The following is a 16,928-nucleotide window of genomic DNA, read 5'->3' as shown; positions in this document are numbered from 1 at the left end:
ACTGAAATCTCTAATTATCGACCACGTCGTCATGTTACTATTATGCAGATCACACAAATAGGACCAAGATATTTATTTTTTGTCTCAATCAGGTTCACCATAGAAGCTTGCTAGGCGCCAATCAACACTATATCCGTCGTTAACCATCAATAAAATTAGAGGAAGAGTACCCCAACACCATTTCATTAAACTAATTGTCAAAACGAACAAGATCACCAAAGCGGTTAATGTTGAACTCAATTGCCTTAACTTTGTTTAGATAAAATTTAGTCAAGATAAATCACATCCGCTCCCATCCGCTCTTGGAGATCCAACAACTCACGTACTCCCATCGTTGAGAGCATGTCGGGATAGTTTCAGAAAAAAGACTTTCATCATCGTCGGTAGCCAGTGCAACGAGGAACATCGAAGGAAAAAAACTCTCAAGGGCCGTTTACTTCATGCCCACGGCCGCCTCGCCAAATCAGGGGCTCGCCAATATATTGACGGACGGATCGCTTGCCCCCGTTTCGCCCATGCGTGGATGTAGAATCGAACGCAACGACCGATTTTTTGACGTGGCGCCAGTAATTTGGCTTTGATTCAAACGGTGTCATGTGGCTCGAGTGAACGCTAAATTTTTTGCATGACAACCGCCGACCACGATCCAAACAGCCCCTCGGCGTCCGAAGCCGCCGGAGAAGAGCAATGCTAGGGGACGGCAAGTCTAGAGAGAAAACCCTGGCCAGGACATCAGTGAGGCTTTACCAATGTTGGTCTTGAGATTGATTCTCACGTGACGAATTGACGACACTGCGTGATCTGTTTTTTCTTTTCGAGAACTCGTGATCTGATAATGGGTATCCCACGATCATATACCGGATTAGTGGCACAACGGGAGTGCGGAACAGCGTCACCTAGCCGGGTCAGCCTACCAACCCAAGAAACCACATCCGAACCCAAATCTGCGCCCCTCCGTCGCCATGGCTCTCTCATCCCTCTTCGTCTCCCTCCCCCTCCCCATCCCGAAGCCGCCATCCACCTCCAAATCAAGCCGCTTCCTCCCTATCCGGGCCTCTGCCGCCGCCGCGACCGCCTCCCCATCTTTTGACCTGCGCCGCTACTGGACCTCGCTGATCTCGGAGGTCGAGGGCGAGCTCGATGCCGCGATGCCCATCCGCCCGCCGGAGAGCATCCACAACGCCATGCGCCACGCCGTCCTCCCGGGCGCCGGGAAGGAGGGCGCCGCCAAGCGCGCGCCCCCGGTTCTCTGCGTCGCCGCCTGCGAGCTCCTCGGCGCGCCGCGCGCCGCGGCGCTCCCCACCGCCGCCGCGCTGGAGATGCTCCACGCGGCGTCCCTCGTGCACGACGACCTGCCGTGCTTCGACGCCGCGCCCACCCGCCGAGGTCGCCCGTCCACCCACGCGGCCTACGGCACGGACATGGCCGTCCTCGCAGGAGACGCGCTCTTCCCGCTCGCCTACACCCACGTCATCTCCCGCACCCCCTCCCCCGACCCCGTGTCGCACGCCGTCCTCCTCCGCGTTCTCGCGGAACTCGCGCGCACTGTGGGATCCACCGGCATGGCCGCCGGCCAGTTCCTCGACCTCGCCGGTGCCAGCGCCCTCGGTGAAGCCGAGGTCATGCAGGTCCTGACCAAGAAGTTCGGCGAGATGGCGGAGTGCTCTGCCGCGTGCGGGGCTATGCTAGGCGGCGCGGGCCCCGACGAGGAGGCCGCGTTGCGGCGATACGGCCGCACCATCGGCGTCCTGTACGAGCTCGTCGACGACATGCGGAGCGCGTCGGGAAACGGCAAGATGAGGAGCAACGCCAGCGTCCTGCGCTCTCTGGGCATGGACCGTGCGCTGGGCATCGTCGAGGAGCTCAAGGCGCAGGCCAAGACGGAGGCGGACAGGTTCGGTGATAAGTATGGCGACCGGGTGCTGCCTTTGTACAGCTTCGTGGACTACGCCGTGGAGAGGGGCTTTGAGCTCCAGGATGCAGCCACCGCGAAGCTTTAAGCATTGGCACAGGTGACATGTAGAGTTATGTGGTGCTGAAATTCTGTCATCTGAAACTCTAAATTTGTACTATATGTGTTTAGAACATTAGATGCGTGGTTGCTGTTTCTGTCCAAAACTTAGCAAGTCCCTGAAATAACATGGTATCAAATGATAAACTTATTTGATAAAATGTTACTAATAATTTTTGAGTTCCTACTGCATGGGAATGAAGCTGACCCAAGTTTACACCATGTTTGGAGCTTTCGAATTGTTCGTTTGTAAGAAAGTTTACCTGGTGTGCTTGTTCGTCGTTTGAAATTGTGTGAAACATCACATGATGGTAAAACATTTCGTAAGAAGTTTACCTGGTGTGCTTGTTCGTCGTTTGAAATTGTGTGAAACATCAAATGGTGGTAAAACATTTCAGGTACTCTAGGCCATCACAATGCTTTGTTACCTGACAATGATAAATATTCATAAATTTTGCCAGACATTGAAAATGAGAAAGCACGCGTCAACTAGTACTACTAGAGCGTCTCTAGGTCTTTCCTGAAAAATCAATTTCTTGATTCTTGTCTAAAAAGTATGGAGGAAGTTTCCTTTCGCAATCACCGCCTCTCGCCATTGCCGAAGCCGGCAACCTCTCCGGCCATGTCACTCGGATGCTCACAATCCCCACCCTTCCAAGTTGCGGTACCGCCTATTGCCACCACTCTTGCAACAACCACCTCTTGCTACTAAGCTGTAGCTCGCGGTCATCATCACTGTGCCGGAAGAGCTCTTGGCCGCCGCACCCGACCTTCGCTGCCTCCTAAGCCTCCTCCGACACATCTTCATCAAATTATATTCAAAATAAAAGAAAAGGACTTTTTGTAAGAAAACGTCCCCCGCTAATCCAGGCGAGCTTTCAAATATTTGTCCCACATTCATTTGGGAGCCTGTGTTGTGCCGACAATTGTCGCCTCCCAAGCCAAGCCACGGTGGGAACCAGGTCGTGGCACCTCTCCACCTCCACCGCGTCCCCTTTCTGATGCACGGTTGCATGCGAGGTGGGTAAAAAGGCTTTTTTTTTTCCTTTCATTTTCTCATTTTCCTGTGCAAATGTGGAAAATATATCTGAAATACCTTTATGCAAAAATATATGAGCTTGCATAGGAAAAAAAATTGGGGGGTGGAGGATGAACATAAATTTAAACCCTCAAATTCTAAGGCGTTCAGTTCATAGAAATAGTGTAAGTTATTAATTTTTAGGGAGGTACAAAGAGATTGTCATTTTTTTTGAATCAGGTATAATCTCTTTCCATTAATTGAATAACGGAAATACAAAGTCCAGATCCAGAGTTCAAGGGGACAGGAAAGGGGAAAGCGAGTTCAAAACGTCGCTAGGAAACTGACTACAGGAACTCGCCAATGGGACACCTGCTATGGGGGGCGAAAGCCCGATGACACTGCAACCACAAAAGTATCCAGTATCAGGACAGGCTCAACAGGTGAGCAGCGCCCACGCAGGAGCAGGGAACAAACATGAAAATACATAATAAGACAGCACTAGGCAACCAACCTAGGTCAGGAGAGGAAGGAGATGAAGCTCCTAGCTTGCTGTAGAATCGTCTGTGGCCGCAGCACACATCCGCATCTTGTTGCTAGCATTCTCCCTCAACATCATCATGCCACGCTCCAGAGCTTCACCATCTACGCCTTTCATTAGCCATGCCTAGTAGTTCATGAAAACACAAGAGGAGTTGCCTCAAAAAAAAAAAACACAAGCAAGAACACAATCTCAAAAGTGGGTGGTTCATATACACCCAGTTCCCTCAATTGTTTAGTGTATAAAGGGGGCGATCCATTCAAGGAAACCACCCAGACACGGGCCACGGCACCAGATCTCAACAATCACCCTTCCACATATATTATATTTTTTAACCTTCATGATAGCTTTCCAGATAGGGGACTCGTTAAATTTCCTTTTAACCGTGGCACCGGTATCCCTCTTGAGATACTGTGCTTTGATCAACCTTACCAAAGCCCTTGTTGAGTGTCAAGTTTCCACCATTACTTGACCAACAAGCTAATGTTTTGCTTGCGAAGGTCTTTCATTCCAAGCCCACCTTTTGTTTTCGATCGACACACACAATCCCAGCAAACCAGGTGGTATCTTTTTTGACCTCCCAAACTTTGCCAGAAAAACGATGTCCGTGTTTGTCAAGTTTCTCAATGAAAGTCCTGGGAAGGAGGAACATGGCCATTAAAACCATTAAGGTATGCATCAATGACGCCGCCTCACGCGTGCCACGTCCAACGCATGGATTGGGCAGAAAAAAAGGGATAAAAGAAAAAAATATACAAGTGGTGGAGCGAAACCCTGTCATCCCCACTCGCCTCTCCTTTCCTCTTTCGTCTGGCAGCTAGGGTTGTCATCGCCGCCGCCGCCACACCCACCTCCACCATCCATGCCCCTCCAGCCCCGGCCATCAGAGAAGGCGCCCTCCTGAGAATCCCCATGCGGCGCTGCCGTTCGGTGAGCAAGGAAGAGGAGATTCAGAGGCTCGAGGAGGTCGCCATTACCACCGGTGAAGAGGATGCAGACGTCCTCCTTGATAAGTAAGCGCTCGTTACTTTGCTCGATATGACCCGAGGGGAAGAGCGGGAAGTGGCGGCGGTGGTCTGGCCTAGTGGTGACCAGATGATAAAAAGTGGTCGGAGGCGCTGCGCCAATCAGCCTGCAACAACGGCAAGATGGCGGAGATTGGGCACCAGCGGTGCCAAAGGTGCGCTGGCTTCCTCATGTATCCCATTGCCGTCGCCTGCCCGCCGTCTCCTTCCTGCCCCAGGTGCTGGTCTGCCATCTCTCTCTACTCTCTCTCTCTCTCTCTCTCTCTCTAATTCCCAAGAACGCTGAAATTTCAATCAGGTTGTATGAAAATATTAGTCTATGTAACATGTACTTTTTCTTAAGCTGTTGCTCTTGCTTCTTATTTCTGAAATTTGTTTCTTGATGCACCTTCATTTCGACAATGCTACAAAATAATTTCTGATCTGAGTACCCAAAAAAGGTGAAAAATCAGATACGGAAAGAAAAATAAATCAAAACAAGAAGAGGAAGGTGAAATGTACATAAGGTTGGACACCATACGAGCGAACCCCTGGAACCTTATATATTTTTTAGGTAATTCAATCCGTGTTTTTCGTTTTTTTGGTTGCTATTGAACTGCATAATATATCTCCCTGGAAGTATTATGTTTAAAAGCACCGGTTGATGTTCTGTTTCATTCTTTTCCTTTGTAGGAGCTTCTTGTGGTAGATTAAAGAGGTGTACACTTCTTCTAAGAACTACTATATTTTTTCTGTATATTAGGGTCTGTTTGGATTGGTTCCTATACTTGCCCAACCAAATAATTGGCGTTGACAGAGCGGTGGGCGTTTGTTTCGATTGGCGCCGATAAATTAGCTCGCCCGCTGCTCGTCAGCCCTTTGCGTTCAGTTTTCCGTCAAATCATTGGCAAGGCGGGGAGGGCCGAAACCTCCACCAATTTTTTGGCTAGCCCATGGTTGGCGGGGCGGGCATTGGCAGAATCCAAACAACCTCTTATGCTTTTCATTCAATTAAGAGTATGAACTCATGTTCTAGGAATTGAATGTGATAGTTCATGTTCAGCGGATTTCGCTGGCAGATACACACGGTGCTCACGAGCGCCTCGAGCAACATGGATCCGATGTTTATGATGAATCATTTCACGATTAGTTAGAGGCTGCAGTGAAACATTACTATATGTGACAAGTATTTCTTTTCTTAAGTTGTTGTTGTTGTTTCTCATTTCTGAAATTTATCTTTTGATGCCTAATTCAGACAACATAGCACATTACCTTTCTGCTAAATTTTATAAGTGACAAAATATGTTTCAGATACATCACTGCCGCTTTCCGTTTTACTCTTTTTCTGAAGTAAATAGCTTCATTCTTATGCTTCACAATTTCCAGTGGGAAAAATCACATTTCATATTTCTAACGCTATATTGTATTATACAATGAACAGAGTGAAGAGAATGACCAGCCAGAGTACATCCGCGGTGAGCACATGCCTTATTTCTCACAGGATCATGATCTACCATGTATCACCGTACTTCTTTATCGACTGCCTTCAACTATTCACTACATCTGCTAGATCAATATTTATTTCCTTTGCTGCTCATTGCTCTTTTCTACTTTTGCTTACTCAATGTTTCATTTCTTTTGTACTGATTACTTTTAGCATGTAAGGCTTTACAAATTGCTTTCACCATCTCCTATATTTCAGAACTTCCACCTGTCTCATTTCGAAAACTAATTTTCAATTAACTTATATGACTTCATGTCTACGCGCCGCCTATGCTGTTATATAGCTTAAATTTCTTTTCCCAAATAAACAATCACACTTATAGCTCCTGCAAACGGTACATAACTTGCTCCTCACCTAAATTGAAATGATTGCAGGAACACCTTGTGGGATCCAGTACTTCGAAGAGCTTGAAGATCATTGTTACAGGGGTAATGAGGTTAAGCTCTATGAACACCAGGTAGACGCTCTCTTTGCTATGTTCTGGCACAAGGAGCCAGACATCAAGTACTACATGTGCACAATCAATAAAACATTTGCTAAGCCAGGCCACCGCATGGTAACCACAAAAACACTCTTATCTTCCATATCACACAACAATCCTTGTTCATCTAAATCACATGCTTTCTTGTAACATTACTTTCAGGTACAATATACTGAAGACAACCTGCTGGACTATATTGATCCCAACAATGATACACTCATGGTCAGGCTTGCAGATGCCCGTCTACGCGTCGAATGTCGCATTATGCTAGGAACTGACAAGAAGGCCACTATAACCACCAGCTGGTCTGAGTTTCGTCGCCGTGCCAACATTCGCGAAGGAGACATCTGTGCTTTTCATTTCAGGGTCACTTCAAAGCGCCGCGTGTTCTCACCATGCACTGCCTCTAGATCCACCATCGAAGACACCGCAGTTCCTGTGTGAATATAATCTAGCACAGTACATCGAATTATGCTCGTGATTAACCAATGGTTTACTTTTGGACCCTGCTATCTCATGATTTTGAAGATCTGAAAGCTATGCCGTTGCCTATGTAAACTCTACTATTCTCAGTCATGTGGTTTACATCCACCTGTTCAGATCCATAATGGCACTCTTTTATATATATCTATTAATTTCTACTCCTATTCTCTGCTTCAAATGTCAGGTGCTTAATTAACAACAATATGAGACATGCCAACCAGAACAAAAATGTATGTGAAAGGTGCACCCACTAGCTGGCACCGCCCAGCTGCCCCTCAAGAGGCGCGCCACGGGCGCGCCCTAACCCCTAGTGTAAAAGTAAACTATACTAGTCAGGGAGGATTTCAGGGGAGTGAGCCTGCCTCCCAAGGAGGCTACATTCCAAATGCAAGATTCACAACACTTCAGAAACTTTTTACCCACAAAAATCTAGTCCAAGCATCTCAAAGTAGAAAAGCTAACTCGGACCCCCAAGTATTTCATGGGGAAATGGCTTATCTGACAGTTAACCAAATTAGCCTAGAAGTCCAACATATTATCATCACCCCCCCCCCCACACACACACACACAGAGGATTTCACTTTTTAGGTAGCTGATCTTCAATCCTGACATAAGCTCAAACATATATAACAACAGTTTTAGGTTAACAGCCACCGAGGGGTCATGCTCAAAGCAAAGGACAGTATTGCAGAACAAGCACACCACCACTAATGGAATCAGGGGCTAAGCCTGATAGCAACTTCTCTTTCTGGGCACTGAAAATCATTCTAGACAAACTTCCAGCAGCAAGATTAAATAGAAAAGGAGACAGGGGATCTCCTTGACGGATCCCCTTGTGGCTCTGAAAGTAAGGGCCCGTCTTATACCATTGTGAAGAATTTTACAAACAGTTTTGCTAAAGCACATCTAGATGTGCTATAAGTATTGCACATCTAAATCTTATATCATTGATTTTACACTAAGATTCGTGTAAGAATTTTCTTTTGTCTTTTCCCCTTTTTCTTTCTAGTTTAATTAAGCACTTAGATGTGCAATAACTAAGGCATATCTAGATGTGTCCTAGACAGTCCCTTTTACAAATCCATTCACACGAGGTATCATTAAAGCCCCTCAACTTGTAGCATTCTAGCAAAAAAGACCCAATTGATCTCATCGCAAACCTTTTCAAAATCAAGCTTAAGAACTATGCCCACTTTCTTCTTAACATGAGTGTGGTGAAGGCTCGTGCAAGGTCGGGATCCCGTCCATAATATATTTATTTTTATAAAAGCATTTTGGTGACAACTAACCAACTTATCAGAATAGGCAGCTACCCGATTGTTAAGAGTTTTGGTGATCAGTTTATAGGGCAGCGAAGAAGGTAGATAGGATGGATTTTATTGGATTTTTTTTTGCTCGTGACAGCTTCAGGATCAAGGTAATCAAACCATAATTCAGACGCGCTACATCCAGAGTACCCACGTGGAAAGCCTTGAAGAGACGCATGATATCAGTATTAACGAAATCGCCACAACTTTTGTAAAACTCCACGGAAATATTACCAGCCTAGGAGCTCTATTACTATCCATCTCAAACAGAGCCACTTTTACTTCTTCCTCAGAAGAGGGCCGAGTTAGAAACTCATTATCATCATCGTTAAGTTTGTCATGCTGTCCCCATGTTTTAGGGAAAGGGTGGAAAAGGTTTCCGGGGGCGGGCCTAAAGAGGTCCCTTGTGATGGGAGGTAGCATAATTCAGAAGGTTTTCGGTGCCCTCAATCGTCACCTCACCATCAGAAAAAGAATGGGTCGTGTTTTTACGCTTCCTACCATTAGCGATGCGATGATAATATCTGATCCCCTTTAAGCAACCAGCCTTCACTAGATTGTTGGAGCCAAAACAACTCTTCGTTCGTGAGGATTTCGTTGAGTTCACTCTTCGTTCGTGAGGATTTCATTGAGTTCAGCTAGCAGAGAGGCCCTACGACAGCAAAGCTCAGCATCAATAGCCAATAGGCCCTCAATGCTCTCAAGCTCCGGCTTGAAAACCCACATCCACATTTCTCCCCTGCTCGAACACCACCAGACCAGTCGCTCTTACAAACACTGGCATCGGCAGCCTCCATGGGCGGTGCTTCGTGGGCACCACCAGACTGGGGCACGGGCCGAGGCGTGCCCTTGCGTAAGATGCTTCAGAAGACGACCCACCGCAACGCCCACGAATGCGACTTCACACCAGCGCGGTTGTGCTCTTCTTACTCCGTCGCGCTCGCACCGTTCGCCATGAGCAGTCGGCGTCAGAATTGCCGGGTCAAGAGGCGAAACGGCGTCGTGTTTCCGCTCGACGCTGGCCTACCGCGCGTGGAGGAGACGGCTGGAGCTGCCGTCTCGTTCCATCACCAGAAGATATTCAGAGCTGGGCCAAGCAGCAGCGTGCTTTCAACAAAAGTTTCAGCGGCAACGGCAGGCCGCTTTCAACATTTCCAATGGCCACTATCTGCATTGCCTATCACCAAGTGCACCAAAGCTTTTTATACTACACAACACACTCATCACAGCAGGCACACTAACAGCTAATGGCTATCCGCTATAGTTGCTACTGCTGTATCTTCTGGCCCTCGCGTTCGCCGCTTCAGGCATAGCTCCATGTCGTCGGCATCCTTGTGGACTGAAGAGGGGGCACGTTCCGCACGTTCACGTCCAGCGGCAGCATCCGGTACTCGATGTCGAGGTCCTTGAGCACTCTGATCATCTCCTGGAGCACCAGTTCCCTCCTCACGAACCTCATCCCCATGTCCTGGAAGTTGAGCGTGTGCCGGAGCCATATGGACACCTTTAGCTTGTTGGTGTCATCTACATCTCGGAGGACAACCATCGCACCAGGGTACCAATGCTCCTTCTTACCGTCAATGTAACTGGGCCACAAGTAAAAAAAAAGCAACTATTAGTTTGATGTGGTAATATCAGCAGCAAATGGCACTACAAACTTCATATGCTTATGTTTACATCTATATTGTCAATATGAAACTGAGATAACAGAAGCACCGGTACGCACCGTAGTATTCTTTCCTTCATGAGAGCTAGTTTTTCCACCGGCGTGGCAACATGAATAGAGAAGTCAATTCCCTCTCCCATATCAGGACTCCTGTAGAAATTAAAAATCGGCTTGGTGGCCAGCACACTGTTCGGATAATAGATCTTCAGGTTATCATAACGTAGGAAGACTGTCGTCATGATATTCATTTCCTCCACAACAACCTGAAATTCAAGTGCTTAAAACGTCAGTCAAAGAACGCAAGGTATTATCCTATTAAATAAACAAGGAGCACCGAGAAGATATTTTCGTTACCTGAACTTCTTCAATCTCACAGCGGTCACCGACATCGAAAGGATGCATCACGAATAAGAAAATAATTGCCTCAAAAATTGTCTTCATAGTATTCCCGAACACAAAAACTGCCACAAGAAGCTGTGAACTGATGAAGACAAAGAAATGTGTCGTCGCTATGCCCAAAATAAGAAGCCAGAGAGCAGACACTATGAGGCCAACAACGACATTGCACATCTGGTTGAGCTTGTTAACTGCAGTTTTTGTATCGTTAAGTGTTAGGGCAAGAGCTTTGCGCTCTCTAAATGCATTCACCTACAGAAGAAACCATATGACCATGTTAGAAAAGGCATCTTGACGTCAGAAACCAATGATAACTCTATGCAACTTAGATAGTAGGGTAATAAGATCATTACCACCCAGTTCTTCAGAGACCTCTTGCTGACCCTGCAGTGCTCCTGTGCTCCTTCAAAAAGATGCATAGCTTTGATGGCTTCCTCCTGCCTCATGAAGCGCATCATGTCTGCCAAGTATATGTATCTGCATTATTCATACATTTGCCATCAAGAATCTGAATCAGTAAATTGCCACTATTCTTAGAACTACCACATTTGAAATATTGAAGTGGGGGCTGAGGGCAAAGGGCAAGTATTCTTGTAAAATTTTGCAACATGGCACCCGCCAAAAAAAAGTTCTGCAACATGTCCACTTCAGTGATTAACAGTGAACACAGCAGTGCACTACAAGTCTTAACAGTAAGCATGATTTTTTTAGCATGATATTTATGAAATTAACAGAACTACTAATTATACTACAGGTGTACCTCATGAGCTCAAAATTTCTACATGGCAGATGAAGTACAGTTATCTATCTAAAATGATTTAACTCGCAAAGTAAAAGATGAGGACGCTTATCTAAGATAACAACAAAAAATGCTTACTTGGATCCAGGTTTCGCCACATTATGGAAGATCTTCTTGGCGGCCAGCTGCGCCTCATATTCACTGCGAATCTGTGTCGCAGACTCATCGCCCTCTCCTGTTGCCTGCTGAATCTGCTCGTCCATTGTGGTGAGCGTCCCAAAACGAACAATCTTCATCAGCCTCTTCATGTTCCATGCCGAGACGTTTTTCTGATTGAGCCTGTGGAGCTTGTCAATGGTGATCCCTTCGTCAATCTCACGCTGTTTCTTCTCCTTTGACAGCTGCCTGCTTGATTGGTCTCCCTTAGAGATTAAACCCGAGATCCGGATGCTCTTTTGCCCCGAAAGATTCTTGGCTGGCAAGGCGGCACGCAGCTCTTTCGGGATGGTTGCGCCTGCCCGTTGCAGCTCACGCACCTCAGCAAGCACGTAGTCCTCGTCAACCAGTGGCGGCCCAGAGAGTGTCTCGATGACATACTGGTTGAACAATGCCTCTTGAATCCGATCAAAGTACGTGGAGACATGGAAGGACGAGGCCAGCACCTTGAGCAGCAGCGTCTTGACGAGGCGGATGAGCGTGGCGACGAGGAAGCAGAAGAGCACCTTTGTCACGTAGGGCAGCACCGCCGTGTTTGTCTGGACGTTCTCGTCGAACAAGAAGTGCCACGACGCGAGCACCAGGCCGAGCCAGAGCGCGTTCTGCACGGCGCCGCGCACGCCGTACACGAAGTAGAGCACGCGCTTCCGCAGCACGAAGTTGCGCTCCACGCAGAACACCGCGATCCGGATGACCCAGCCGGAGACGAGGCGGCCGCAGATGAGCACGAACACGAGGAGCTCCCACTTCCAGAGGTGCAGCTCCCAGACCTTCTTCCGGGACAAGGGCTTTATCGTGAGGCTGCACACCAATGCCCCGATGATGAGCACCAGGCCGACCCACTGCAGTATGGTGAGGGCGTCCAGCTTCCCGCGCTTGAAGTCGTCAGGGATGTCGTCGTCTATGAACGGATCGTCCTCCTCCTCCTCCATGGGGCCCGACTTGCCGATGCCGCCCGACTTGCGCCCGGAAGGAGACTGGCCGGATTTGCCGGTCATACGCCCTGAAGGGAACTGGCCGGACTTGGGAGGTCGCATGGCAGAGGACTTGCGCTGCTCCTCGTCGACGGCAGGCGGCGCCATGGGTGACTGTGGTGGCGGGTCCATGAGCCGGGAGCGCGTCTTGGCTCGCATTAATGGGCCCTTCCCCGCTGGAGTGGAGGTGGAGGTGTTGCGTATACCGTCATCGCCGGCGCGCCTACGGCCGCCGGCGGTGTCGGAATCGGATGAAGAGGACGAGGACGACTGGCGGTTCTTGAAGGACACGCGCGGCGTCTCCCGCTCTCGGGAGTTGGATAAGGACGGGTGTGACGACCTCCCGATGTCGTCCATCTCCAGGTCGAGGTCGAGCGACAGCTCGGCCCCGGCCGCCTTCTGCTTCCGGAGGAAGTTCCCGATGAGGCGCGTGGGCGGGTCCTCGGCGACCTCCACCGGGGCGCTCGCCTGCTGCTTGGGCGAGAACGAAGGGGACGATACCTGCGGTGACGTGGGCGGCTGCGCCGGCCGGTTCTTGAAGCTGAAGTCCTCGACGCGGGGCGCGGGGGCTCCCCCTTTCCCGCCGCCCTCGTTCTTCCAGAAGTCGTAGCTCCCGTCGTCCCAGCCCTTGGTGGGCGAGCTGGCGGCGGTGGACAGCGTCCTGCCCGCCGTCGGCTTGGCTCCGGCGTTGGAGCCGGAGCCGGCATTCCCCGCCGCCCCGCCGACGGGGACGGCGAATGGCGCGGGGCCGTTCCCGTTGCCGTCGATCTTGAGCACGACCTCCCGCCGCTCGCCGAGGCCGGGCTGCTCGTCCGACCCCGACAGCGACCTGGCCGAGCCGTAGGACCTCAGGCTGCTCTTCCGCTGCACCTGGTCCATCGCCGCCGACCAACGCGCACCACAGACGCCCCCAGACGCACACGAGCGGCCCGCTCCCTCCCACCTCTCACCCTTTCAGCGAAAATCAATCGCTCGCTCGAGGCGAGCGTTGCAAGTCTAGGGCCCCGGGACGGAGAGGGTTCGGGAACAACGTGGAGCGGCGCAAAGCTGACAACACTTGGCGAACCTTTTCGCCGCTCTCTGCCTTGCCTTGGGCCTCGCGCCCCGCCCCCGCTACTTGTAGGCAGCGGCCGGCGCCCGTCATGAGCCAGCGCACACCGCATCACGCCGAGCGCCGGTACGTGGCGCGCTCTTGGCTGGGATTTGGACGGGAAGGGATTAAACAAGCGGATTTCCTGCTGCTAAACTGAGATTTGGGTGCGCGGGGGAGGCCTCGACCGTCACGTCCGAGATTTGCGGCGCGGAAGTGGGGGCGCGTCAGCATTTTTCGGTAGTGAATTAACCTGTCGAGCGTCGACCACGGTGAAAGAGACGAGAAGAGAAATATCGTGTACTCCTGTATACCATACCACAGCCCACAGTACGGTATTCTAGGCGTAAAGTAAGGCGTGACGCGACAATGTACGGCAGTACACCGTATCCACGCAGTAGACGCCCAATGTGAGCCGGAGCGGGTGTTGCCATCGCCGCGATCGGCGTCGCTCGTGCCGATCTCGGGTCGTGCCTGCCGGCCATGTTTAAGGATGGATCGACCCCGTGGAAAAAGATTGGCACCATCGATGCAAAGCATTGTGCATGCATGCTTGGCATGTGACCCCTGCTTTCGGCCCCGTCACCGGTCGTATCCCGCCCCGGAGGCCCAAGCGCGGCACGCCACCGGTAATCCCACTACGTTACCGTCCTAATCTCGTGATTTGGACGGATGATGATCATGGAGACGATGGAATAACACAGTGGACGGACGGCACAGGAGGTCGGCTCGACGTCCGTCGGCCTCGGCGGGGACGAGAGGACCCATCCCGCTTCTCTGTCTGGTCGGAGGAGGTCTGGAGAACCGAAACGTAAATTCTTCACATGGGTGCCACCGTTGTTGGTTGCATAACGAGATCGACCTTGACGTGTGATGGTTTGGCCATTAGCGGGCTTGGTTCAGATGGGCCATGCCATGATGGAGTGCCAATCAATCATGATGCCACACCAATAATCGGTAGCGCCCGCACGCACATTAGCATTCCCTCAAAAGAAAAAACCCACGGTAGGCAAAAGTTTGGGGGAATAGAGAGAAAATCGTGCTGTAATGTGCAAAGCGTTCAGGCTGTTTTCTAAAGACAGAGAAAATGTTTTGCCGAGTTTATGATGAGTACGTGCGGTGGAAGGCGGGGATGAGACGGGCCGGGCCGGCGGCGAGCTTGTTTTGCAGAACCAAGAGAGGGGAGCTCGAGGAAATGGCGGTCCCGGTGGGCGTGGATAAGCTGGATTTGGAGGGAAGGCCGCCGGGTAGAGAGGGCTTATCTTTCTGTATGTAGGGTGCAGCTACAGGATGAGACCGGGTGATGGTCCTACTTCATGCAAGTCGGGGGGTATTGATTTAGCCAGCGTGACTAGACAAGGCGATGGCTCCTCTACTACTACATGCGAGGTCGTGGGGTCCCGCCTAGCAAGTTCCTATACTGTGCCCATCTATGTTTGTACACGCATTATTTGTACTACAATTTCATTGATTGTCACTGCATGTTTGGTCATGTACTGTTTCCTTCCTTACTTAGCTTTACCTGGAGGAGTCGGCTCCAGCCTTACACGACACGAAATCTCCCAATTAGATGGCAATCATTAAGCCCGTGGATGACGGGCAACAGTGGTAACGTACTGTACATCCAAAGTTGTTTTATCAGGCACAAACAAACTGCAAGCCGGAGGAGATCAGGGGTACGGTGATTCATTGCCTGGGTAGCATCTGAGCCAGGCGAGTGGAGGTACCACATACGGAGTAAGTACCACCTATAGTGTGGACCTCCGGCTGTTTTGTTTCAGTCTAAGCGTAGTAGGCTGGGGCTTTAGAGCAGGCAACCCGCCCCCCATGAGATGAGACGAGATGATTCCCAACTTTTTGGAGTCGCGGCGTGGAGCTGACACGAGAAGGAGCTGGGAACCCTTTGTGTATCCTAGGTTTAGTTGCGGTTTGGATCATCATCATGAACCAAAGATTGGTGGATTCACCTTTTTTCCTTGGTCTAACGTCATCTCATTCATGTGTGTCCTCCCTTTATACCGAGCCGTTTGACTAGTGACACTAGTGAATGAAAGCGCATCTCTTTACGTGACTACGCCGCGCGTCTACTCGAAGATAAGGTCAGAGATCACCCGCTCTGCTCCTACTCCTCTAGCTGTAGGCATTGATGCGCCGGTAAAAAGAATGCTCCGCTATCACCCGCTCCCCGGGGAAAAGAGCGCAACGTGTACGAACAGAACCCTCACGAGTGCGCCGGCGAGGCACACCTGTGCCGCGCTGTGTCGAGCCTGGATCCTGTAGCATGCGCACGCGGCGGGGCCGGCCTGGCGCGACGGCCGGTTCTTTCGGGGAACGGTACGGCACGCCAGGTAACCAGTCATGCACGTAGGAGTACTACGTCTGCGTTTCTTGGGCTGCGCAGATCGAGACACCGGCGTATGGTACGCGGGACGGGGACGGGGCCCGGCGGGCAGGTGGGTACGACCACGGTCTACGAGACGACTACGGCTGTGCCGGCCTGTGCCGGCGTTGTCGCGCCCGCGCCCCGTTTCATACCGGCCGGGCTGGGGTGGGGCGACGCGGCAGCTGGCTGCGGGCAGCCTGGATTGGCTGGCTTGCTTGCTTGAGTGCCCGGCCACGGCTCCGGCTCCGGCGAAATGATGGTTTTTGCTGGAGGGGCGGACAGCTGTGTGGGCCGGATTGGGCAGGCGGTCTGTCGCGTGCTTCAGCGGGGATCGTCGGGGGAGGTTTTGGACCTTTGCGTTTCCGGGCGATGGGGACGTGCCCATGCACGACGAGGCTGCTGTTTTCAGGAGAGGCTTCCTCCGTCTCTCTTGTCCTTGGGGTCTCGCCGTCGTCCTCTCCATGTCGACCACTGGGGACAGGCACTCGGATGGCACGCGGGAATAATGTTTTAACGTAATAATTGGGTCGCATGCGGGAATTATTTGTGTGTGCTGTTTAGAGAAAAGGCCAGAGCCCGAATTTATAAATAAAGCCACATGGCAGCGTCACGAGACCAAACAGGAAAGAGACCAGTTAACGAGGAGAACGCACACAGCGCACGGAACGAAAAGTATATAAAAGTAGCCAAGGAAGGATGGATACAGGCAACTGCCATACACGGCGCGCAGGCCGGAAAAGAGTGAGACCTAAACTCCGCAAACAGCACTATCAGGATTAGACGACAGGATCCCGTCTGGAGATGTGAGATGCCGAAGCCCGGATTTTGTCGATGAGCAGGTCCAAGGCATCCCGATCAACCTCCTTAGTCAATGATCTCCACTGCTGCAATAATATACATGATTTGAAAAGAACGTCAGCAGGCTTAGATGGGAAGATATGGTCAATAGTAAATTTGTTCCTAATGGTCCACAGAGCCCAACATAAGGCACCCAGGCCAACCCAAAACACCCTCTTGGTGACCCCAACCAAAGCTTTGGCTAGGGTTCGAATATCGGAGAAAGAGGAGGGGTTCCAAGAGACCTGAAGCCAAGATCTGACACAGCACCAAACCAG

The 16,928-nt window shown here is 50.7% G+C and overlaps 2 protein-coding genes across 2 annotated transcripts; one reads left to right on the top strand and one right to left on the bottom strand.

Annotated features, from left to right (window-relative positions):
* The first annotated feature begins 862 nt into the window (after positions 1-862).
* LOC125514046 (heterodimeric geranylgeranyl pyrophosphate synthase small subunit, chloroplastic) lies at positions 863-2,198 on the top strand. The gene has a single exon (XM_048679291.1). It carries the CDS (start codon positions 963-965, stop codon positions 1,998-2,000), a length of 1,038 nt encoding a protein of 345 aa, XP_048535248.1. The 5' UTR covers positions 863-962; the 3' UTR covers positions 2,001-2,198.
* Positions 2,199-9,437: 7,239 nt separating this feature from the next.
* LOC125514044 (mechanosensitive ion channel protein 6-like) lies at positions 9,438-13,522 on the bottom strand. The gene is made up of 5 exons (XM_048679290.1): positions 11,289-13,522; positions 10,765-10,888; positions 10,370-10,663; positions 10,076-10,278; positions 9,438-9,935 (listed from the first exon to the last, which is right to left on the bottom strand). The coding sequence occupies exons 1-5, from the start codon at positions 13,217-13,219 to the stop codon at positions 9,653-9,655; spliced, it is 2,835 nt and encodes a 944-aa protein (XP_048535247.1). The 5' UTR covers positions 13,220-13,522; the 3' UTR covers positions 9,438-9,652.
* Positions 13,523-16,928: the final 3,406 nt, after the last annotated feature.

Source organism: Triticum urartu, chromosome 6 (genome assembly GCF_003073215.2).
Source record: "Triticum urartu cultivar G1812 chromosome 6, Tu2.1, whole genome shotgun sequence".
Lineage (NCBI taxonomy): Eukaryota > Viridiplantae > Streptophyta > Magnoliopsida > Poales > Poaceae > Triticum > Triticum urartu.
Note: the sequence above shows the minus strand (reverse complement) of the source record. Positions and strands in the feature narration are given on the sequence as shown.